At 51.7% G+C, this 19,395-nt stretch overlaps 1 protein-coding gene across 2 annotated transcripts in view; it reads left to right on the top strand.

The window, feature by feature from the left end:
* The window catches only part of TFEB (transcription factor EB), a 55,476-nt gene that overhangs the window by 27,574 nt on the left and 8,507 nt on the right, over positions 1 to 19,395 (top strand). Inside the window, exons 2-8 of one of the 2 annotated variants that reach the window (XM_054026188.1) lie at positions 13,089 to 13,333; positions 13,448 to 13,702; positions 14,045 to 14,125; positions 16,086 to 16,215; positions 16,441 to 16,497; positions 17,648 to 17,723; positions 18,401 to 18,548. In XM_054026188.1, the coding sequence (XP_053882163.1) occupies positions 13,139 to 13,333; positions 13,448 to 13,702; positions 14,045 to 14,125; positions 16,086 to 16,215; positions 16,441 to 16,497; positions 17,648 to 17,723; positions 18,401 to 18,548 (942 nt within the window). In that variant the 5' untranslated portion in view covers positions 13,089 to 13,138. The remainder of the gene's footprint in view (positions 1 to 13,088; positions 13,334 to 13,447; positions 13,703 to 14,044; positions 14,126 to 16,085; positions 16,216 to 16,440; positions 16,498 to 17,647; positions 17,724 to 18,400; positions 18,549 to 19,395) is intronic. The other variant, XM_054026189.1, reaches the window with a different exon arrangement.

The raw sequence follows: 19,395 nt of genomic DNA on the forward strand, positions 1-19,395 counted from the left end.
GTGCCTTTGTTAGCCTGAGCTCCAGCCAGTGGGGTTGGGACGGAGAGCACGTCAACTGCAGAGCATCGCTTCTTCTGAGTGGGCCACTCCATCCCCCAGGCAGGGAGCAAATTCATGGATGCCATTGGAGGCTGCGTAGGGGTGTGAGCAGCCCTTTAGCTCAGGGACATCTAGCACCCTGATGCCAGGGGCCAAGACACCAGCCCTCAGCAGCGTAGTTGGGGACCAGGCCCTGGGTATCGAGTTCCTAGTGCACATTGGGCCCACTCCTGCTGGTCAGGCCTCTTTTCTTCCTCCATTTCCCTTACTGCTCTGCGCCTGCTTCCCATCCTCCTTCACTGCCCATGCTGCTCTGGACCCTCCGCCTCCCTGCTGTTCCCTAAACCATCTGAGTTTAGGATCCACCTTTTGCTCACCATTCACGGGCTGGACAGTGTTCGTAGTGGGGTGTGAACAAGACTCCAGCTTTCGAGATCCCAACAGGACTCTTGTGCAATTATTCTAGCCCCACAGCTGACCAGACCTGTCCATCTCCCCATCCCTACCGCTTGCCCGCTAGGCTTCCCTGAAGCATAGGCTACCGGACACCTGTATTTTCCGAGGCTCGGGACTTTGTCCGAACCGTGTGAGACTGAGCCCTGTGAAACCGCTCGAATGCGGTCTGGCTGGGATGGCTGTGAGGTGATCTTCAGAATCTGATGTAAAGCCCCCACCCCTATTGAAAGCGGCTTGTGTTGTCTCATCACCTGGTGTAAATTAGCTTTGCTCTATTGACGTGAATCTACATCTGTTGAGGATCTGATCTTCTGAGAAACTCAGAATGTGTCCCTGCGTGATGGGGTCCTGGCTGGTGACTGAGGCTCCTAGGTGCTGTAGTAATACACACAATAAACAATAATTCATCATGGTGCCAGAGATGCAGTGAAGCTAGGGGAAAGGGGAAGTTATCCTACATCTGGCGTGGGGTCAAACCAGACGTAGCAACGCATGCTATCTAGAAAAGTTCACAGACCGCATGGATGTGGGTGTATGTCCAGTAATAGACTTGCCCTGCCAGCATGGGACAGATCAGTGACCGTAAGGACCAGCCCACAGGTAGTGACCCTAACAGGACAGGAACAGGGTGTTAACCCCCTAGTGCATGCTGTGTAACCAAGAATGTGGTTGGTGGTGAGTGAAAGGCACCAGGAAGAATGTTTCCCTGTAAGCAGCATGGTTGGCCTCTGAAGTGACCCTTCCCCTCCCTGTAAAGTGGTCTCCTCTCTGGGGCCGGAGGTACCTGATAATGAGGAGGGGAGTGGTACTGGTCGATCTGGCCCCAGGCATCTCTACCCCTGTGCGAGTGAGTGTTCTTGGGGCCCTCCTATGACCTCATAGAATCATAGAATCATAGAATATCAGAGTTGGAAGGGACCTCAAGAGGTCATCTAGTCCAACCCCCTGCTCAAAGCAGGACCAATTCCCAGCTAAATCATCCCAGCCAGGGCTTTGTCAAGCCGGGCCTTAAAAACCTCCAAGGAAGGAGACTCCACCACCTCCCTAGGTAACGCATTCCAGTGTTTCACCACCCTCCTAGTGAAATAGTTTTTCCTGATATCCAACCTGGACCTCCCCCACTGCAACTTGAGACCATTGCTCCTTGTTCTGTCATCTGCCACCACTGAGAACAGCCGAGCTCCATCCTCTTTGGAACCCCCCTTCAGGTAGTTGAAGGCTGCTATCAAATCCCCCCTCATTCTTCTCTTCTGGAGACTAAACAATCCCAGTTCTCTCAGCCTCTCCTCATAAGTCATGTGCTCCAGACCCCTAATCATTTTTGTTGCCCTCCGCTGGACTCTTTCCAATTTTTCCACATCCTTCTTGTAGTGTGGGGACCAAAACTGGACACAGTATTCCAGATGAGGCCTCACCAATGTCGAATAAAGGGGAACGATCACGTTCCTCGATCTGCTGGCAATGCCCCTACTTATACAGCCCAAAATGCCGTTAGCCTTCTTGGCAACAAGAGCACACTGTTGACTCATATCCAGCTTCTCGTCCACTGTGACCCCTAGGTCCTTTTCAGCAGAACTGCTACCTAGCCATTCGGTCCCTAGTCTGTAGCAGTGCATGGGATTCTTCCGTCCTAAGTGCAGGACTCTGCACTTGTCCTTGTTGAACCTCCTTCCAACCCTGGCTGCCTCTCCCTTGCCCCACTGTTGACATGAAATCCAATGTCTTCCTACATATATAGAAGCCTGGAATCCAGAGAAGGGTCAGCCAGGGACACAGCATGAGCTGAGTGATTTATAGAAGGCACCTGGGCTGTTTGGTTGGTTGCAGCTCCCCATTTGTGCCATTCAGGCTCCTGCAGTGCAACAGCGGATGCTGCTGCAGGGAGAAAGCATCACTCCCAGAAGCATGGTGGGTCCCTGCCCCTCCTGCTCCACTGGAGCCAGCGGCCTTTAGAGCTTCCCCAGCTCTCCCACCCTGGGGCAGCCACACAGCTCCTGGAGGCTCATCCCTCTGAGTTCCTTCCTCTCCATTTCTCAGCCCCAGGTCAGCAGCACCAGCCCAGGGGTCATTGAGACCCAGTGTAACCTGAGAACATGATCCTTGCCAGGGTGGTGGAGTAACTGCCCTGCTTGCTGGAGCCCCCTGCCCTGAGCTTTCAGCAGGGAGGGTGGCTTCTGGGGTGGGTGTCTAGAGCTCTGTTTCAGATGATCCCGTCCCAGATTCTGGGGCAGAAGGCAAAGAAATTCTATTCTCTTCCTCTTTTTTCTCTTCCTTTCTTTCCTTCTCCACTCCCCATTTGTTCTCTTTTGTCCCCTCTCTTCTCTCTATTTTCTTCTTCCATTCCTTTCTCTCCTCCCCTCCTCCATTGCCTATACACTCTCTCTCTCCTTCCTGTCTGCCGTTCCCACTCCCCCCCTTCCCCTCCTTTGTTTTGGGAGTCTTCTGGCCTTACCGCCCAGTGACTGACAGGAGGCACTGCTCCGAGTGGGGCCAGTGGGAACAGGTGCTTGGGTCGCAGGGCTGGAAGGAAACCCAATCCCATCGTCAGGGCTGCCTTGCTAGCTGACTGCTGATGCACCCTACAAGCCCCGAGGTCGGGCCTGGGGGCTGCTGCCCGAGACACAGCAGCCAGGTGGTGCCTTTCGGTTGGGGTCTTGGCTTGGTTGGGAGGAGCAATTGCTTAGATTCGTGTCAGGCCCTGCCTAACTGGGATGGGCCCTCTCCCTGGCCTTGTCCAGGTTTAATCTGGGTTTAGACTCCGATGCGATTGCACTAGTGCAGGTAAGACCTTGCACGAGGAAGGGCCCTTTTTCTCTTCCCCTTGCCAGAGGCCTGCCCCTCTGCGAGTCACTTGTTTCCTTCTCCGGGGTAGGAGCCAGTCAATGGGATATCACATTCTAGCTGCAGGGAGGGATGGAGCTAATAAAGGTAGAGAAGGGGTTACAGAAGTGGGAAACGTGGCTGGAGTGGTGGAGCGAAGGGGGCAAGGTGGCTGGGTGAGAGCTGGAACCTGAGAATGATCTGAGCTGTAATCTATCTCGTCTATGTCTGTCTATACTTAGATCTAGTCTGTCCATGGCTATTTGTCTCTAGATCAGGGGTCGGCAACCTTTCAGAAGTGGTGTGCCGAGTCTTCATTTATTCACTCTAATTTAAGGTTTCGCGTGCCAGTAATACATTTTAACGTTTTTAGAAGGTCTCTTTCTATAAGTCTATAAAATATAACTAAACTATTGTTGTATGTAAAGTAAATAAGGTTTTTAAAATATTTAAGAAGCTTCATTTAAAATTAAATTAAAATGCCGAGCCCCCCAGACCGGTGGCCAGGACCCGGGCAGCGTGAGTGCCACTGAAAACCAGCTCGCGTGCCGCCTTCAGCACCCTTGCCATAGGTTGCTTACCCCTGCTCTAGATCTAGATGTTACTGGATGACACTGAGGCTAATGCCTCTCGGAGGGAAGAGCGACCCCCTTTAGTGAATCACCAGCACCACATCCTGCAGCACCCTGGGCTTTCCTAGGGTGGGTCTCTCCTCCAAGTGCTGACCGGCTCCCCTCCCGCAGCTTAGTTCAGGGAGGGTTCATGAGACCCCAGTCTGTGGTGACCGTTCTCCAGGCTGAGCTTGCTGCCTTCGGTTTTCACGGCCCTTGTGACTCCAGTGGTTTTCATTCTCCTTCTGTCAGACCTGTTAGCCTCCCCCCACGCTGCGGGTGAGTCAGAGCGAAAGCAGAAGCTGCTGAGCGTTACTGAGGGTGAAGCCAAGCAGAACCGGCCGGGCTATTTTAAAACCGGCCTGATTTCCCCCTCCCCATTTCACATCAGGGGCCTGCCCTCACTTCGGCTTCCCTTTTCCCCTCACCCTCACCTCTCCCTCTCCTCAGGTGATTGGCTGAGGAATTTCCTAAGGGGAAATAGCAGAATTCTCCGCTCACCGCCACCCCCTGTTTCTTGTAAAGCAAGTTCACAGTTAGGGGAAGGAGGGAGGCACTGAAAGGCGCAGATTTCTTGGTTGTCCTAGGCCGTGTCTGTGCTCACAGACAGCCCCACTGAGAGACCAGTGGCCAGCAATCACAGTCGTTTGTCTCTTGCTTGTTGTCTCTTATTTTGTGTATGTAGAGTGCAAGCTCTTTGGGGCAGGGGCTGCCTTTTTGCTCTGCGCATGTACAGCGCCCAGCACAGTGTGGCTCTGACCTAAGTATAGGGCCTCTATGTGCTACTGTCATAGAAATAATGAACAATGATGGTGACCTCTTAAGCCTCAAGACGGATATGCAGGAGTTTGCACCCCCTGAGTTAATCAAGATCAATACCTGGTTACCTGCACGTGGTGGTGGTGGTGGCGGCGTGTGCTATGCAGGAGGTCAGACTGGTGGATCTGGTGGTCTCTTCTGGGCTTAAACTGTATTTATTTATTTGGCATATGCAATCCGGTCATGCCAAGCCACAGCATTCTTCTCAACAATGTTCAAGGCACGACCTGCCTAAGCATAGGGGTCAGCCCTGGCCCAGCTACACCGATGGCTAGGCATTGATGGCTGACTCAGGGCATGTATATAAGTTCCTCAGTCAAGATACGCCCTGGATGGTTTTCCTGTCCCCTAGCATGTTTTACAGCGGTGTGAGGGAACCTCCTTGCTACTTGCCAATCTGTGCATTGATTCTCTGGGCCGGTGCATGTTTTTGTCTAGACTTCCCAGTGCTTCCAGTTGTCTTTGATCTGCCGATATTTCAGATGCTTTCATGGCAATCCCGAGCTGGATCCTGAAGGGCACAGAGTACCCTCAGGTCCCCCCCCCCCCGCTCAAGGGATGTGAAGGCACTCGGCACCTGACAGAGTTCACCCCCCCATGTCCTCTCTCTCTTTCATCTCTTGGTTGTGTCAGCAAGGAGGGAGAAATGCAAACCCGACCAGAAACCTGGAGTCAGGAGGAGCAGGGTCGCTTGGGCATCACGTGGCAGAGTGAGGAGGCAAAGGTTGCTGGGGGCTCTGGTACTATGGCGATGAAGGGGCCATGTGAGACCCTGGATGGAGAGGGGCCACATTGTGCTCTGTTGCGATGCCGTGAATCTGGAGTAACTCCACTGAAGTCAGCGCAGCTGTTCCACATTTATGTCAGGGTCGCTGAAAGCAGGGTCTGGACTGGATGGATGGCCACGTTGCTGGGCATGGGGGATGGATGCCATCGTTCTGTCTGCACTGCCTGGGTCCGCTCCTGCGGGAGTGTGGACTTTCGGCAGCAGCAACAGGGCAGGAAGGGAAGCAGGTTCTGGTTTACGGTGACTGTCAGGGACAAGCCTGCGTTGTAATCTGAAGTGGGTGGTCATGGCTCAGTGCACGTCACATGACCCCCTCCTCCCCAGTCGATAGCCTGTTCTGACTGTGAAGGGCCCAGAGTGGGCTACTGGCATCCTGTAGGACCCGGCCTCTGTTTTGGCAGAGAGAGGCAGACTCATCCTGGAGCGGAAGCAGAGCTTACTCAATGCCCTAGGCTGAGAGCCGTTCTGTGCTTTCATTTCCTACTCCTCCCTCTCCCATCCTGCTCATCTCTAGGTTTGTGCCTACAGCTTCCTCCTCTTTGGGTGCTTCCAGCCCCTGCTGGCCTTGGACATGAGCTGGGGATGCAAATTCAGAGCCTCCAATGGCAGCACTAACTCCTCCAGTTCCCTGACCCAAGGGGACCAGCTGTGCATGTGAGAAGGGAGTTGGGCCTCTCTGGCCAGGCAGTCCTTGGCCTGGTTGCTGCTAGCAAGTGCTGGTGGGTTCTGTGCTGTGGATACCGGTCTGCAAGGAAATGGACTGAGGCCCACTCTCATCACAAAGGTGACCAAGCAATTTCACAAGGGCTGGGTTTGAAATCCCTCACCTGCACAGCTGTTCTCCGATCAGTCTCCCCAAGCCACCCTGTCCTCAGTGGTAGGGATTATTAACTGCTTCATTGCCAAAGCGTGCCCCAGGTATAATATTCATGAAACGTGCTCCTCCAGTTCAGGGTTTCATTTTCATTTGCTCTCCTGACTGTGTAGAGTTGCGGTGCAGCTTTTAAACAGCTGCTGTTTAATAGGGAAGCAATTTCAAGACCGTTTACAAAGTGCTTTTGGGTGCCTCCAAGATGGGCTCATATGATTTGTTGTCATTGCTGCTTTAAGGCTTTTCCTTGCATGGGACACTTGATGTTTGATTATTACTCCTCACTGGCATTAGCTGAGACTTGTCCACAGTCAGCCTTATTTTATTAGTTCCAGGCCAGTCTGTCATCTCTCCATCCCTGTGGCGTTTATTTCTGCACTTCCCTTGACTCTGCTGCCCCTCAAGGCTTAGCATTATCTTACAAATTTCGCCCTGTCCTCTGCTGTCTTCTAGCTAGTTTGCAAAAGTCATCTAACTGAAATGACACTTAATACCCCTCCCAGTGGGACCCTATGGGCACCTCTCACCACTCCCCCTCCTCCCCCCCCAGCAAGATGAACCACCACATATAATTAATTACCTTCCTCTTGCCGTTCAATAGCCAGCTTTTGATCCATGTAATCGTATTTCTGTCCAAGCCGGCTTGATTTAATTTCCCCCTTAGGATATCGCGTGGCACTGTGTATCAGATGCCTCATTGAAATCCAGATATATTGTATCCACCACGTCTCCTCTGTCTAACATTATGTATTCTGTTTAAATAGAAAAACCCTTCAGATTTGTCTGGCTATATTTATTCCTAAGTAAACCCGGGTTGTTTGGCTTCTGTGTTTCCCCTTTAAATATTTCCTCATTCCTTTTGGTAGAGGATGCGAGTTAACGCACAAAGAGGGTCTTTACTCTGATTGTTCTTTGTTCCCTCTTTAAAAATTGGTATCAGGCTGGCACAGGTTGAGCCTTGGAATGAATGGAAAAAACCAAATAAGCACCAGCTAGGAGCGGTTTTATTTTCCCCCATGGACCCTGGCCTCGATTTTTCAAAAGTGACTAGTGCTTTTGGATGCCTAGTTAGAGACCCCGTAAAGGGGCAGAGGGGCTCCGTGCTGTCTGATAATCAGGCCCCTTTAAGAGGTCTCATGTTAGGCCCCCAAACCTCTAGTGCAATGGTTCTCAACCAGGGGTAGGCAGAGGTCTTCCAGGGGGTACACCAACTCATCTAGATATTTGCTTAGTTTTACAACAGGTTACATAAAAAGCACTTGCAAAGACCGTACAAGCTAAAATGTCATACAGACAATGATTTGTTTATACTGCTCTGTGTACTATACACTGAATTGAAAGTACAATATTTATATTCCAGTGGATTAGTTTTATAAATATATGGTAAAAATGAGAAAGTAAGTAATTTTTCAGTACCATCATGCTGCGACACTTTTGTATTTTTATGTCTGATTTTGTAAGCAAGTCATTTTTAAGTAGGATGACATTTGGGGGCAGGCAAGACAAATCAAACTTCTGAAATGGGTACAGTCGTCTGGAAAGGTTGAGCGCCATTGCACTTCTGAAACTCTTGGCCTGTGTCTTTTTCCTGAGATGTAAAACTCCGGCCTTGCCCACCTGTAGGTCATGAGAGAGGGAGGATGGCCTAGTGGTTAGGGTGCTAAGCTGGGACTTGGGAGACCTGGATTCCATTTCCTACTCTGCCACAGACTTCCTGTGAGAGCTTGGCCAAGTTACCTAGTGTCTCTGTGCGTCAGTTTCCCCGTCAGCCCTGCCCTGCCTCACAGAGGGTTGTGAGGAGAAATGCTTTAGAAAAGACTGTGAGGTGCTCAGATGGGCCATATAAGTGCCAAGGATAGATGATGATGATGATGATGATGCATCTCTCTTCCCCCCCCCTCCTCCCCCTCCCGCCATGGATCTCAGGTTTCTTATAACAGTGGGTCAGTATCATTGTTCCTGTTTTACCAATGGGGGAAACTGAGGCACGCAATGGGGATGTGACTTGCCTGGCTGAGGTCACACCATAAGTCAGTGGCTGTGCCAGGACCAGACCCTAGAGCTTGATTCTCAGTTACTCCGTTTCCATGCTGGAGGGAAGGGGGCTGCCCAGTCCCCTACAGACCTCGGGAAGCAAAGAATAACTACAGCACAGTACACTCTGCCTATGCCTCTGACCGCCCCCCCCCATGCCAGAGGCTGGGAGCAGGGGCCATATGGAGCCTTTTCACTAGCTCCCACTTGGGCGTGCAGGGTCTTTTCTCAGGGGTCCGTTCCATGCCCTTTAAGACCCTTTTATGCTGCCAGAGTAGCACAGAAGGGCCATGACATCGCTGAGAATCAGTCCTCCTGTCTCTTGATTTGTACTCCAGTGCCCTAGCCCCCCTGGGTCATGTATAGCTCTTTTAGAAAGCGTTGTGATGTTAGCTCAGGTGTCCTGGACAAATTCCCTTGGAGCTAATTGCATCCTGCCTCCACGAATACCCTTTGCTGTTTCCACTGAACTTATTTTCTCCAAAATGCAGTGCATCCTTAAACAGCACCCTGTATTTTGCCTCAGAGGTGACTGTATTTTAGTGGTGCGAGAATTGATTGCTAATACAGCAGCAACTCTGTAGTGAAGGGGATGAGACAGTTTCCATTCTGAGCCCAGTTTTGACGTGTTCCCACCCCCTAGAATATTAAAATGCTTTGAGGCCTTTCTGAATGAAAAACACTCAGTAAATGTAAGTCATTGTCTGGGCGTCTGGACTGGGTTATTATCCAGAGCTGGTGATTGATGTGTGTGTGTGTGTGTGTGTGTGTGTGTGTTGGGGAGCAAAGATATGGTATTTAAAAACAATACACCTGATCAGACAGTGTCTCCATGTACCCTACACCTTCCACATCAGATAGGTAGCATTAGCCTCGCTTTGCAAACAGAGAGAATAAGGCGCGGAAAATTTAGGGGACTTGCTTGTGGTCCGAAAGCCACAGATGGAGCTCAGGGGTCCTGGCTTGTGCCTTAAATGCAAGATCATCCTTCCTCCCTCTTCCTTGGTTATCAGCATCATGGGTTCCCAGGTGTTCGAGTGTGCAAACCTTGGAGAAGAGGCAAGGGTCAGAAGTGAAGCGCTGACAGGACTGTGTGGGATGGGAGTTAGACAAGACCTCTCCCCTTGCTGCATTTTTCTGCTCTGGATTGGCCTCTGTAGGACACTTCGTAGTGTCACAGTTCATGGGAGTGGCATGTCTTGGCTGAGTGGGAAAGGTACCCCATTTCCCCCTGACCACGCTCAGTTCCTTAAGTCCATTCAGAATATACAAGGAAGCGTCCCTTCCCTGCATTGACAGATTCACTGCTCCTGCTGCTGAATTGTGCACCTCCTGCCATCTTCATCTCTACTAATATCTCTCCTCTCCCCTCCTCCCCCCACCACATGTCTTCAGCCACTGCAGTCTGGAGGGAAAATTCTGCTTTGAACCACTCACCATCTTCCCCAGGTTATGGATGATGGGCTATCCCAGTGTGAGCTAGCAATTAGAGTAGTGGACTGGGAGTCAAGACTCCTGAGTTCTGTTGCACAGCCTGCATCGGCAGGTGGTTTAGTGGATTTGTTCCCAAACTTTTCCTAAGGTGACTCACCAACTGCATTTTGTCTTATTTTTATTTTGTTTTTGCGACCCATCATTACGTATAAACACACTGCCCCGGCACCGCAACCCTAACCCCAGTGAGCCGTGCCTGCGCTGACCCAGCAGCTCCTGTCCCGCAGGGCCAGGCCAAGCTCTGGGCTCATGGTGGGCTCACCCCCACCCCTGCAGGAACTCCCCCTGGCCCGAGACAGAAGGAAGGGTATGTTTGCTTAGGCAAGGGCCCCGGGATGGGTTAATCCGGCCCTGGATGTGGTGACCCACTTAGAAACTTCCCGCGACCCACCATTTGGGCGACTCTTGTCTAGTGGGTAGAGCAGACGGTCCCAAGTCAGGACTCCTGGGTTCTGTTCCCACTGACTCCCTGTCCCCATCTGGAAAATGGGGGTAATGACACTGAGCTGTACCTACCTCGCAGGATGGATGAGTCAGTAATGCTCAGGTAGGGCGGCTCCCTCTGGAGCCCTCTCGTCTCTGCAGGCTTCTTTAGCACTGCTTCACTGCACCTGAATGGGCTCCCATCCCCTTTGTATGGACAAACAAGAGCCCTGTCTGTGTCTGGCTGCGTCGCTCTCCGTCGCCTCGTGCTGCCTCTCTCGCCTCCAGACTCTTGCGTGCAGGCTCGTGGGACAGAAGGGGCATTGTTTGCATTGTTCGAGGGTTAAGGTTTCACTCTGGCTTTGAGTTTAATTACTCCTGACAGTCTCCCCACCACCATGCTATGGGGAGCACCTCTAGGTTTAGGGGACAAGGGAGACTGGGTGTGGGTCATGCAAGGTCAGCTAAGAGACAGTTAAACCGTGTCATTCCACTTCCCGTGGAAGGCTCTTTTCTTTCTTCCTCTTTCTCTCTCTGGCTGTCTTTCTCTTTTTCATGTTCTCTTTCTCTTCACATATCTTTCTTTTGAGTCCCGCCAACAGCACATCAATGGGATTTCCCTTGAAATCCAGGAATAACTAACTAGCTGTTACCCTCTTTCTTCTCTCTCTGGCCTATTCTCTTGTCTTTCCCTTTGTGCTCCCACCCCCACCCCCACCCACAGCTGGGTTCCTGGCCCTTGGGTTTCTCTTGTAGCAGTAGACACATCACCTGGAAGCTCTCCATGGAAATAAGAGGCAGTCTTGGGTCTGGGTGGGTGGCAGAATATCTGGAACCCTGACTGGTCCCTTGTCTCAGAACTGGGAAGTGCCTCAATCCAGGGCATCGATTTCCAGCTTCCAGGAGAAACCAGCACAAAAAGATCAGGGAGTGAGCGCTGGGGTCTGGATTCGCCTCACTGCAAGGATTCCACGCATTGCTGGTTTTCTTCACCCACCCACTTTCTCTCCCTCCTATTGGGCAATGGCTCTGATTATGAGCTCTCTCCCCTTCTTCTGCCAACTGGCCCGTGTTTGACAGCAAGGCAAAGTGACTTTGTCATGAAAGAGCCTGGCATCCGAGTACACGCAGGGTCCAGGCCTGAATCATTTCCTCTCCCAGAGCAGGGACAGCAGTGAGTCCAGGCACAATGGGACTAGAGGGACGAAGGCCAAGATTGAAAAGAAATGGAGGGGCCTGAACTGAGGCTCCTTGGCGCCTACTTAGATACGTGGCTGTGTTCAGCTGCTATGCCCACAGGACCTTCTGGTGCCTGGCATTTCTGAAAATCAGGCCTTGCTTATCTAGGTGCCGAAATATCGACCAGGGCACCGCATTTTAGACCCCTATTTTTGAAAATCTTGGCTGAATTTCCAATCCCTCAGCAGAAGATGGCCTACTGAGGTCTGTGGGGTGGAGAACATCAGGCCTGAATCACTGGAAACTCGTCTTCCCCCCTTCCCTAGCAGAGGGTTGTGCCTTTGGTCCCTTGACATGGCAGCATCCCTTGGGAAAGGGGTTTGGGTCAATGAATGGGGAGCGTGCACCATGGCCTAGTGGATAGAGCACTGGACTAGGACTCAGGAGACTTGGTTCTATTTCCAACTCTACCGCTGGTGTTGGGTGAGTTTGGGCAAAGTCTCGTCCTTGCCCCGTGCCTCAGTTTCCCCATCTGTCCAGTGACCTCCTTTATAAAGTGCTTTGAGCTCTCCTGATGAAAAGTGCCAGATAAGAGCTAGGGATTATTATTTATTCCGAGCGCCTTCAGTGGGTCATTCCAGATCAGTGGTCGAAGGTGGAAAGATGTTGATTTTGGCCCCAAGTTTAGTGTTGGTTTTTTTTGTTTGTTTGTTTGTTTTTTAAACCCCAGGATTTTAAAAACTGAAGGACAATTTTTGAAGCTGTCACGGGAAAGAGTGGATGGCTTTTTTGTGTATCCCTCTTTTGGGGGTTGGTTTATTGCCGTGGCTGTTTATTTGTGCTGGGGCCCAAAGATCGAAGCTCTGTTCTGCTCGGTGTTGATTGGGAGTCAGAGGCTCTTTTCCTGAGTCTGGGAGGCAGTTTGACGCACTGGTTAGAGAACTGACTTCCCGCGGTTCAGTTCTCTGCACCACCACAGGTCAGAGGTCATTGCCTGCAGGTCATTCAGCCTCTCTCTGCTGCAGTTCTCCAGATATAAAGCAGGGATAATAATCCTTCCTTCCTTTGCCTTGTGTATTTCGATTGTAAGCTCTTCCGGGCAGGGGCTTTATTACGTGTACGTACAGCACCTAACGTCCTCATAGTTAACCCTTATATCGCGCTTTTTAGAACGATCCCCCAGAGAATAGTCACAGGCTGACACTGCCTTAGTAGGACTAGTCTTGCAGTCCTTATGGGACACTGGGGCCCTGATCTTGGCTGGGATGCCACTGGTGGTAGAGGTCACTTGGCTGTGGATGCAGCTGTCATACAGAGAAATATTCTGGGTGGCCATGGGCAAGCTCCTTTGCTGCCCCGTGCCTCAGTTTCCCCATCTGTAAAACGGGGATAACATTACTGACCCTCCCTACATGAAGCACTTTGAGATATCTAGATGACAGGCACAACCCAAGAGCACTGCCATTAGAGCCGGATCCCTTGGGCTTGATTTAATCCTATCGCAGCCTTTGCTATGGTCCAACACATCCCGTTTCTCTCTCTCTCTCTCTCTCAGCAATTCCTTTGTGCCTCGGGAAGAGCTGTGACCTGCCCCACACGTGCACCATGGCGTCGCGTATCGGCCTGCGGATGCAGCTTATGCGGGAGCAAGCGCAGCAGGAGGAGCAGAGGGAGCGGATGCAGCAGCAGGCGGTGATGCATTATATGCAGCAGCAGCAGATGCCGCTGGCCCCCACGCCTGCCATCAACACTCCAGTCCAATTCCAATCCCCACCATCCGTGCCGGGAGAGGTCTTAAAGGTACAGTGCAGATTAGTTTGTTTCCTTCTCTCCGGGGGGGGCGGGGGGGAGAGTCTTGGCCTTGTTGAGAGCTCTAATTGTTTTCCCCTGCCTGGGGTGTGTGTGGATTTTTAGGTTCAGTCGTACCTGGAGAACCCCACCACGTATCATCTGCAGAAGTCACGGGACAAGAAGGTCCAGGAGTATATCTCTGAAACCTACGGGAACAAGTTTGCTACTCACATCAGTCCTATCCGGCACTCTCCAAAGCCTCCCCCTGCCGCCTCGCCGGGCGTCAGGCCCGGCCATGTCATGTCCTCTTCAGCTGGCAACAGCGCCCCCAACAGCCCCATGGCCATGCTCAACATCAGCTCCAACCCGGAGAGGGAGGTAAGGAAATGGCTTGGGTTTATAGAGCACCAAGATGACTAGGGGAGAGGAAGGGAAGGATTTAAAAGTGGCATGTGACCAGTGTCTCTCCAGTCCTGGCTTCTCTCAGCGGAGGCGCTATAAGGAGCAGAGCGGAGAGCTGGGATTTCCCAGCAGGAGGTATGGTGGGACATAAGATATAAATACCTAGCTAGCATGTAGCGCATTTCATGGACCAGGTAGCACATAGCATCAAAAATGAAACCACTGAACTGAGGAAACCCTCAGCTGTTTCTTCGTTTTCGCCCGGTGACCCCGCACCTCCAGCCGTGTGCTCTATCAGAATGCAACTTTCTCTTCCAGATAGACGAGGTCATTGATGACATCATGCGTCTGGATGACGTTTTGGGCTATATTAACCCGGAAATGCACATGCCCAACACCGTGAGTGTCTCTGATTGACTTCCGGACGGTTATCCTGACTCTGGAGGGAGGGGAGGAACCTGCATTTGACATGTGCGGGCTAGGGAACAATTAGAGTATATGTGCTCTAGGTTAGGGGAGACTGAGCTCTTCCAGCTAAAGGGACCCTCCAGGGAGAGTGGTGACCCTGCTACCCGTACCCTCTGGGACGGATTGTCTGTGGCTCTCTGCCCCTTCTCTTGGTGGCCGAGAGCCAGGGTAACCGCTGTACACTAGTGCAGTCTAGCAGACCTGGCACGGGGGGTGTGGACAGAGCACTGCTGTGCTCTTGCTATTCTCAGCTGCCAGGCCAACCCCTCGGGGCTGTGGGGAGCAGAGAGTAAGCTAGAGCGGCCTCAGTGGCTGCTCTAACACACTGGGGGCCAGACAGGCTTTCGGCCGGGTTCAAAATATAGGGAGGCTCACCGGAAGCACGAAGCCGCCTTTACCACCCCGCCCCCTCAATTCCTGCCCTGAGCGGAGCTCGGCTGGAACTGAGAATCTGGCAACTGGGGTGTCCCTGCATCGATTGCTGCTACTAACTGTCAAGGCTGCAGCCCGGGATTTTGCTGCACGCTCTCCGTATGTCAGTGATGGCTTTTGCCTGGCCCAGCGCCCGGCAGGCAGTGGGAAATCATGCGTTGTGGTGTGTACAAACTGACTGAGCCGCTCTCCCCCTGCCCAGCCCCTGGAGTTGTAGTGATTATTATTGCCGAGTAAGTCAGCAACAAGTGCTAGTCTGAGCTGGCTGCAGCCTGACCTAGAGACAGTAAACATCAGGTTGACATTGCTGTGTGTGGGCTGGGGGAGGGGAAAGCTGTGCAGTAGCATGACTGACTGCTATGAGACTCCATGAGCCCTTTGGTTAGGCTCCTGCTTTTAAATGAGCCCCAAAGGGCTGGGAGGGCTTAACAGATTCTAAGCCCAGAAGGGACCATTGTAATCATCTAGTCTGATGTCTTCTACGAGAGCTCTAGAACCTCTCCCAGCTGTTCCTTTTATCTCAACCGTTTCTTGTGCGGGAGCTGACGCCTGATTTTTTTTTTTTTTTTTTTTTTTTTTTTTTTAAGACTTCTGGTCTTGATTTAAAAAACCCCAGATTCTGTTTTGTGCAACCGTAACTGTCCCCCATCATGCAAACTCAGCAGGGTTTGAGGCCTACATTCCCTGCACTGGCTGCTACCACTTGAACTTCCGGCCTGACTGTGAGGATCACAGTCTGGTGGTTAGAGCAGGGGAATCGGGAGTCTTGGTTTCAGTTCTTGATTCAGCCACTGCGTGTCCATGGGCGAGTCCATTTACCTCTCAGTGTTGCCATCTGTAAAATAGGGCTAAGGATACCTAACTCCCAGGGTGCCTGGTGAGGCTTTCTTGATTGATGCTTTGAGATCCTGTCCTTGGATGGAAGGCACCATAGAAGGTGAAGATTGATTGATTGATTTTTAACATCCCTTTCCGTCACCTAGCGTCCCACAGTGAGAACGTATCATGCAGCAGTGAGGCAACTTAAGGCTTTGTAAATGTTTCTAGCTGGGGTTTTTGGTGGGGCTTAAGGGAGTTAGTGCCTAGCGCCCAGTGAAAGTCAATACCTCCCTTAGAAAATCTCAGCCTGATGGATTCCACGTCTGAGTCATCACCACCCTGCCCCTCGTGAATTAGGTCAGTAGCCTTGGTCTCATTTTGCACATAGGGAAACCGAGGCACGGAGTGGTGAGGTGACTCCCCTAAGGTCCCGCAGAGCAGGGAGTAGAAATCAGAAGTTTCCAGCTCCCAGTTGCATGCAGCCCCTAGATTGTGGTGCTTTCACGCTAGGCCTTATGATTTTTTGGAATCTTCCCCGAGGGCCAGCCCTGAGCCAGCTTTCTAGCTCCCTGATCCCATCTCCCGCTCGTCCAGGAGGAGGACGAGAACCATACTAGTCACGTGCTCCCTTGTTTTTCAGCTTCCAATGTCCAGCAGTCACATGAATGTATATAGTGGTGACCCCCAGCTGACGGCCTCCCTGGTGGCTGTCACCAGCAGTTCCTGCCCCGCTGACCTCACTCAGAAGAGAGACCTGACAGGTAACGCATGTGAGTTTTGACTGCAGCCTATGTGTGCGTCCGTGTCTGTCAGGTTGGGCCAAATCCTGCGTCAATGCTCGTGCCACTGATGGTGGCGAGGGTTACATGGGGTGAGGGTCAAACAGAATCCTGCCCACCCTGTTTGACGTTAGGTACTGAGTGATGCTGGGAGAGGTGGTGAGAAAACACAGCTTTGTAACAAGTGTGGTGTGACCTCTTGGGTCTGTCTTGTAGATGCCGAGAACCGTGCCTTGGCTAAAGAGCGTCAGAAGAAGGACAATCACAACCTGAGTGAGTGGATGGTTCATTCTATCTGCAAGGCTGGGTCTCCTGCCCTAGTTTCCTTCAGCCCAACCCCCGTTCTTTTCCTGGAGGCCCCTCTGTCTGTATCACTGGTTTCCCTTTCACTCTACCTTCATCCTACACATCTGTCTGAACAGCCCATTCCACCTAGCACCTCTCATGCTTGGCGTATAGGGATCCCCCGAGCAGGGCTCCATCTAACCCAGTACCCCGGCTGACAATGGCCAGCCCCAGATGTTTCAGAGGAAAGTATAAGAAACCCCATTATTGTGGTTATTTTATTTTTATTGCTGTAGTGCCTCAGGTCCCCAGTCATGGACCAAGCCCCCATTACACTAGGGGCTGTACATACAGAACAAAGAGACAGTTCTTGCCACAAAGGTCTTACAATCGAAGTAAGATGAGACCGTCTCTTCTGGACAGTTATGGGATAACCTGTTTTGGGGGAAGTTTCTTCATGAGCACTGTCAGGCCCTCATTACTGGCTTGTGCCCTGAAATATGAGGGTTTGTATCCCATAGATATTGGTACCATGTCTAATGTAACTCTGATATTCTCTTTCTCCATAGAAATGTCTCTTCCTTTGTTTGAATAGTGCTAAGCTCTTGGTCTCAATGGTTTCCTATGCTAAATAGCGCCCTAAATCTCTCCCACCCCACCTCCGAGCCCCCTTGTCATACCCAGTACCTCCTATGACACCACATGCTACCCTCAACCACTTCTCTCCCATCCAATGTGGCTCTACACGGCCCCACTTTTCCCAACGTCTCTTGCAACCCACCCTCCTCTCTATACCATCCCTCACCCGCTGAATGTTTCCCCATCTAGATCTTTGCCACCCCACCTCTGACTGCCCTGTGCCCATGGAATCGATCACATGTAAACTGCAGTCCTCCAGAATTGAAGGATGCATGTTTGGGTGACCGGGACAGCTTCTGAATAGCTCTCCTAGTCCCTTCGCCCAAAGCTGGGTGAGGAGAACAAGGGATGAGAATCTCTCTGGGGAACTTGGTGATTCCCATAATCCAGGCTGGGGACAGTGGGGGGCTGAGTGTGGTACAAACAGCAGAGCGTTGAAGCTGGTCCCAAATTCCTAAACCTGGGTCAGTTTCCATCTCTTTCTCTTCCCTCTCTTTAGTTGAAAGAAGACGAAGGTTTAACATCAATGATCGCATCAAAGAACTCGGAATGCTGATCCCAAAAGCCAATGACCTGTAAGTATCACTGCAAGCAGTACAAGTCACCTTGTCTTAGATATCCCATGTGGATTTGGTGGTGCGTGGCAGAGGAATTGTTAAGGATGGTCCAAATGGTGTGGCCCTGGGGGATGAAACTTATTCTGTAGATCAGGAGAAAACTTCCTAATGGCAACTGTTGAATGTTCGTCCCAGAGAAACAGTGGGGGTCCCCTTGTTTGACATGTAAAACTTAACTGGACAAGGCACCTGAGGATTTACTGTGGAGATCAAGCTTGCCCTGGTCAGGGGATGGACTAGATGTAGATGATTGTCTGCTGTTTCCTAGTAACAGCTTGTTCCAGTGCCGAGTCAGATTCTGTTTCACACACAGAATTTTCATTCCTTCATCTGATCTTCCAACTGGGCAAGTGCTTTGATACTGGCCGGTCAGGTGTCAGTGTCTGGTCCCACATCGAATTCCCTAGGAGTCTGGTGCTTGGTGTTTTCAGAGACTGGGATAATGGCATGTGTATATTAACCCAAGTCAGTGCCATTCCCTACATCAGTGTGTCCAGGATGGTAATTCAGGGCATTACATTTGCAGAGGCGCATTTCAGTACAGCAGTGCTCTGCAGAACTTGTCCAGGCCTTGGAGCTGGTTAGAAGGAGCTGACAGCACAGACCGTAATGACTTCTCCCATGTTGTACCCCAGGGATGTTCGCTGGAACAAAGGGACGATCCTGAAGGCCTCGGTTGATTACATCAGGAGGATGCAGAAGGACCTGCAGAGGTCGCGGGATCTGGAGAATCACTCTCGGCGTCTGGAAATCACGAATAAGCAGTTACTGATCCGTATCCAGGTGGGTTCCTATCTTCCCCCCGTCCCTCCCTGTTCTAACCCAGCCTGAGGGTACGTCCTCACTGTAATAAGAGACCCACGGCACGGCCATGGGTCACCTAGGTCAGTTGACTTGGGCTCACGTGGCTAGAGCTGCATGCTAAAAATTGTAGTGTAGCCATGCAGTCTTGGGCTGGAGCCCGGGCTCTGAAGCCCTGTGCAGGAAAGGGCGTTGGAGGGCAGGATCCGGCCTGGCCTATGCTGCTGTCTTTAGCTCCACGAGCCTGACTCAGTTGACCCAGACTTGGAGACTAGGTGCCACAGTTTTTGTTTTTTTCTTCTCTTGGTGTAGACGTACCCTAAAACACCTTTAGGCGCTCCAATCTTGTTCTTGCCCCTTCACAGTGGGTCTGGGCCAGATTCTGTTCTCCCTTAAGGCCCTGCAATTGGAGCATCTTCATTGACCTAAATGGAGTCTGTCCAGACTCACGCTGGCATCACCTGAGATTCATTTCTGTCCCTTTGAGATGCTCCATGCACACGCTGAGCCAAAGCTAGTGAAGTCACTGGCTAGGTTCCCACTGCCTTTGGTGGGCTTTGCATCAGGCCCCTAGCAATGCTGTTTGCACAGCTCACTTACTGCAGACATTCAGGTGTGGTAGGGGGCTGCTCCTGTCTTGTGACTGACTCGTGAGTGCTGCTTTGCAGGCCAGGCCCTTGGCTTGCAGCCCACCAGTGACAGGAACGAGCTAGTTTGGGAGAGGTTCCATTCAGCACAAGGAACGCTCGTGGCATTCGCGTGGGAGCCAGGCTTGCCGTGTTTGTAGCTGTTCCTGCCATGGGGTGGCCTGTGCTTACCGGGCTGTGGC

Source organism: Malaclemys terrapin, chromosome 4 (genome assembly GCF_027887155.1).
Source record: "Malaclemys terrapin pileata isolate rMalTer1 chromosome 4, rMalTer1.hap1, whole genome shotgun sequence".
In the NCBI taxonomy this organism is placed as follows: domain Eukaryota; kingdom Metazoa; phylum Chordata; order Testudines; family Emydidae; genus Malaclemys; species Malaclemys terrapin.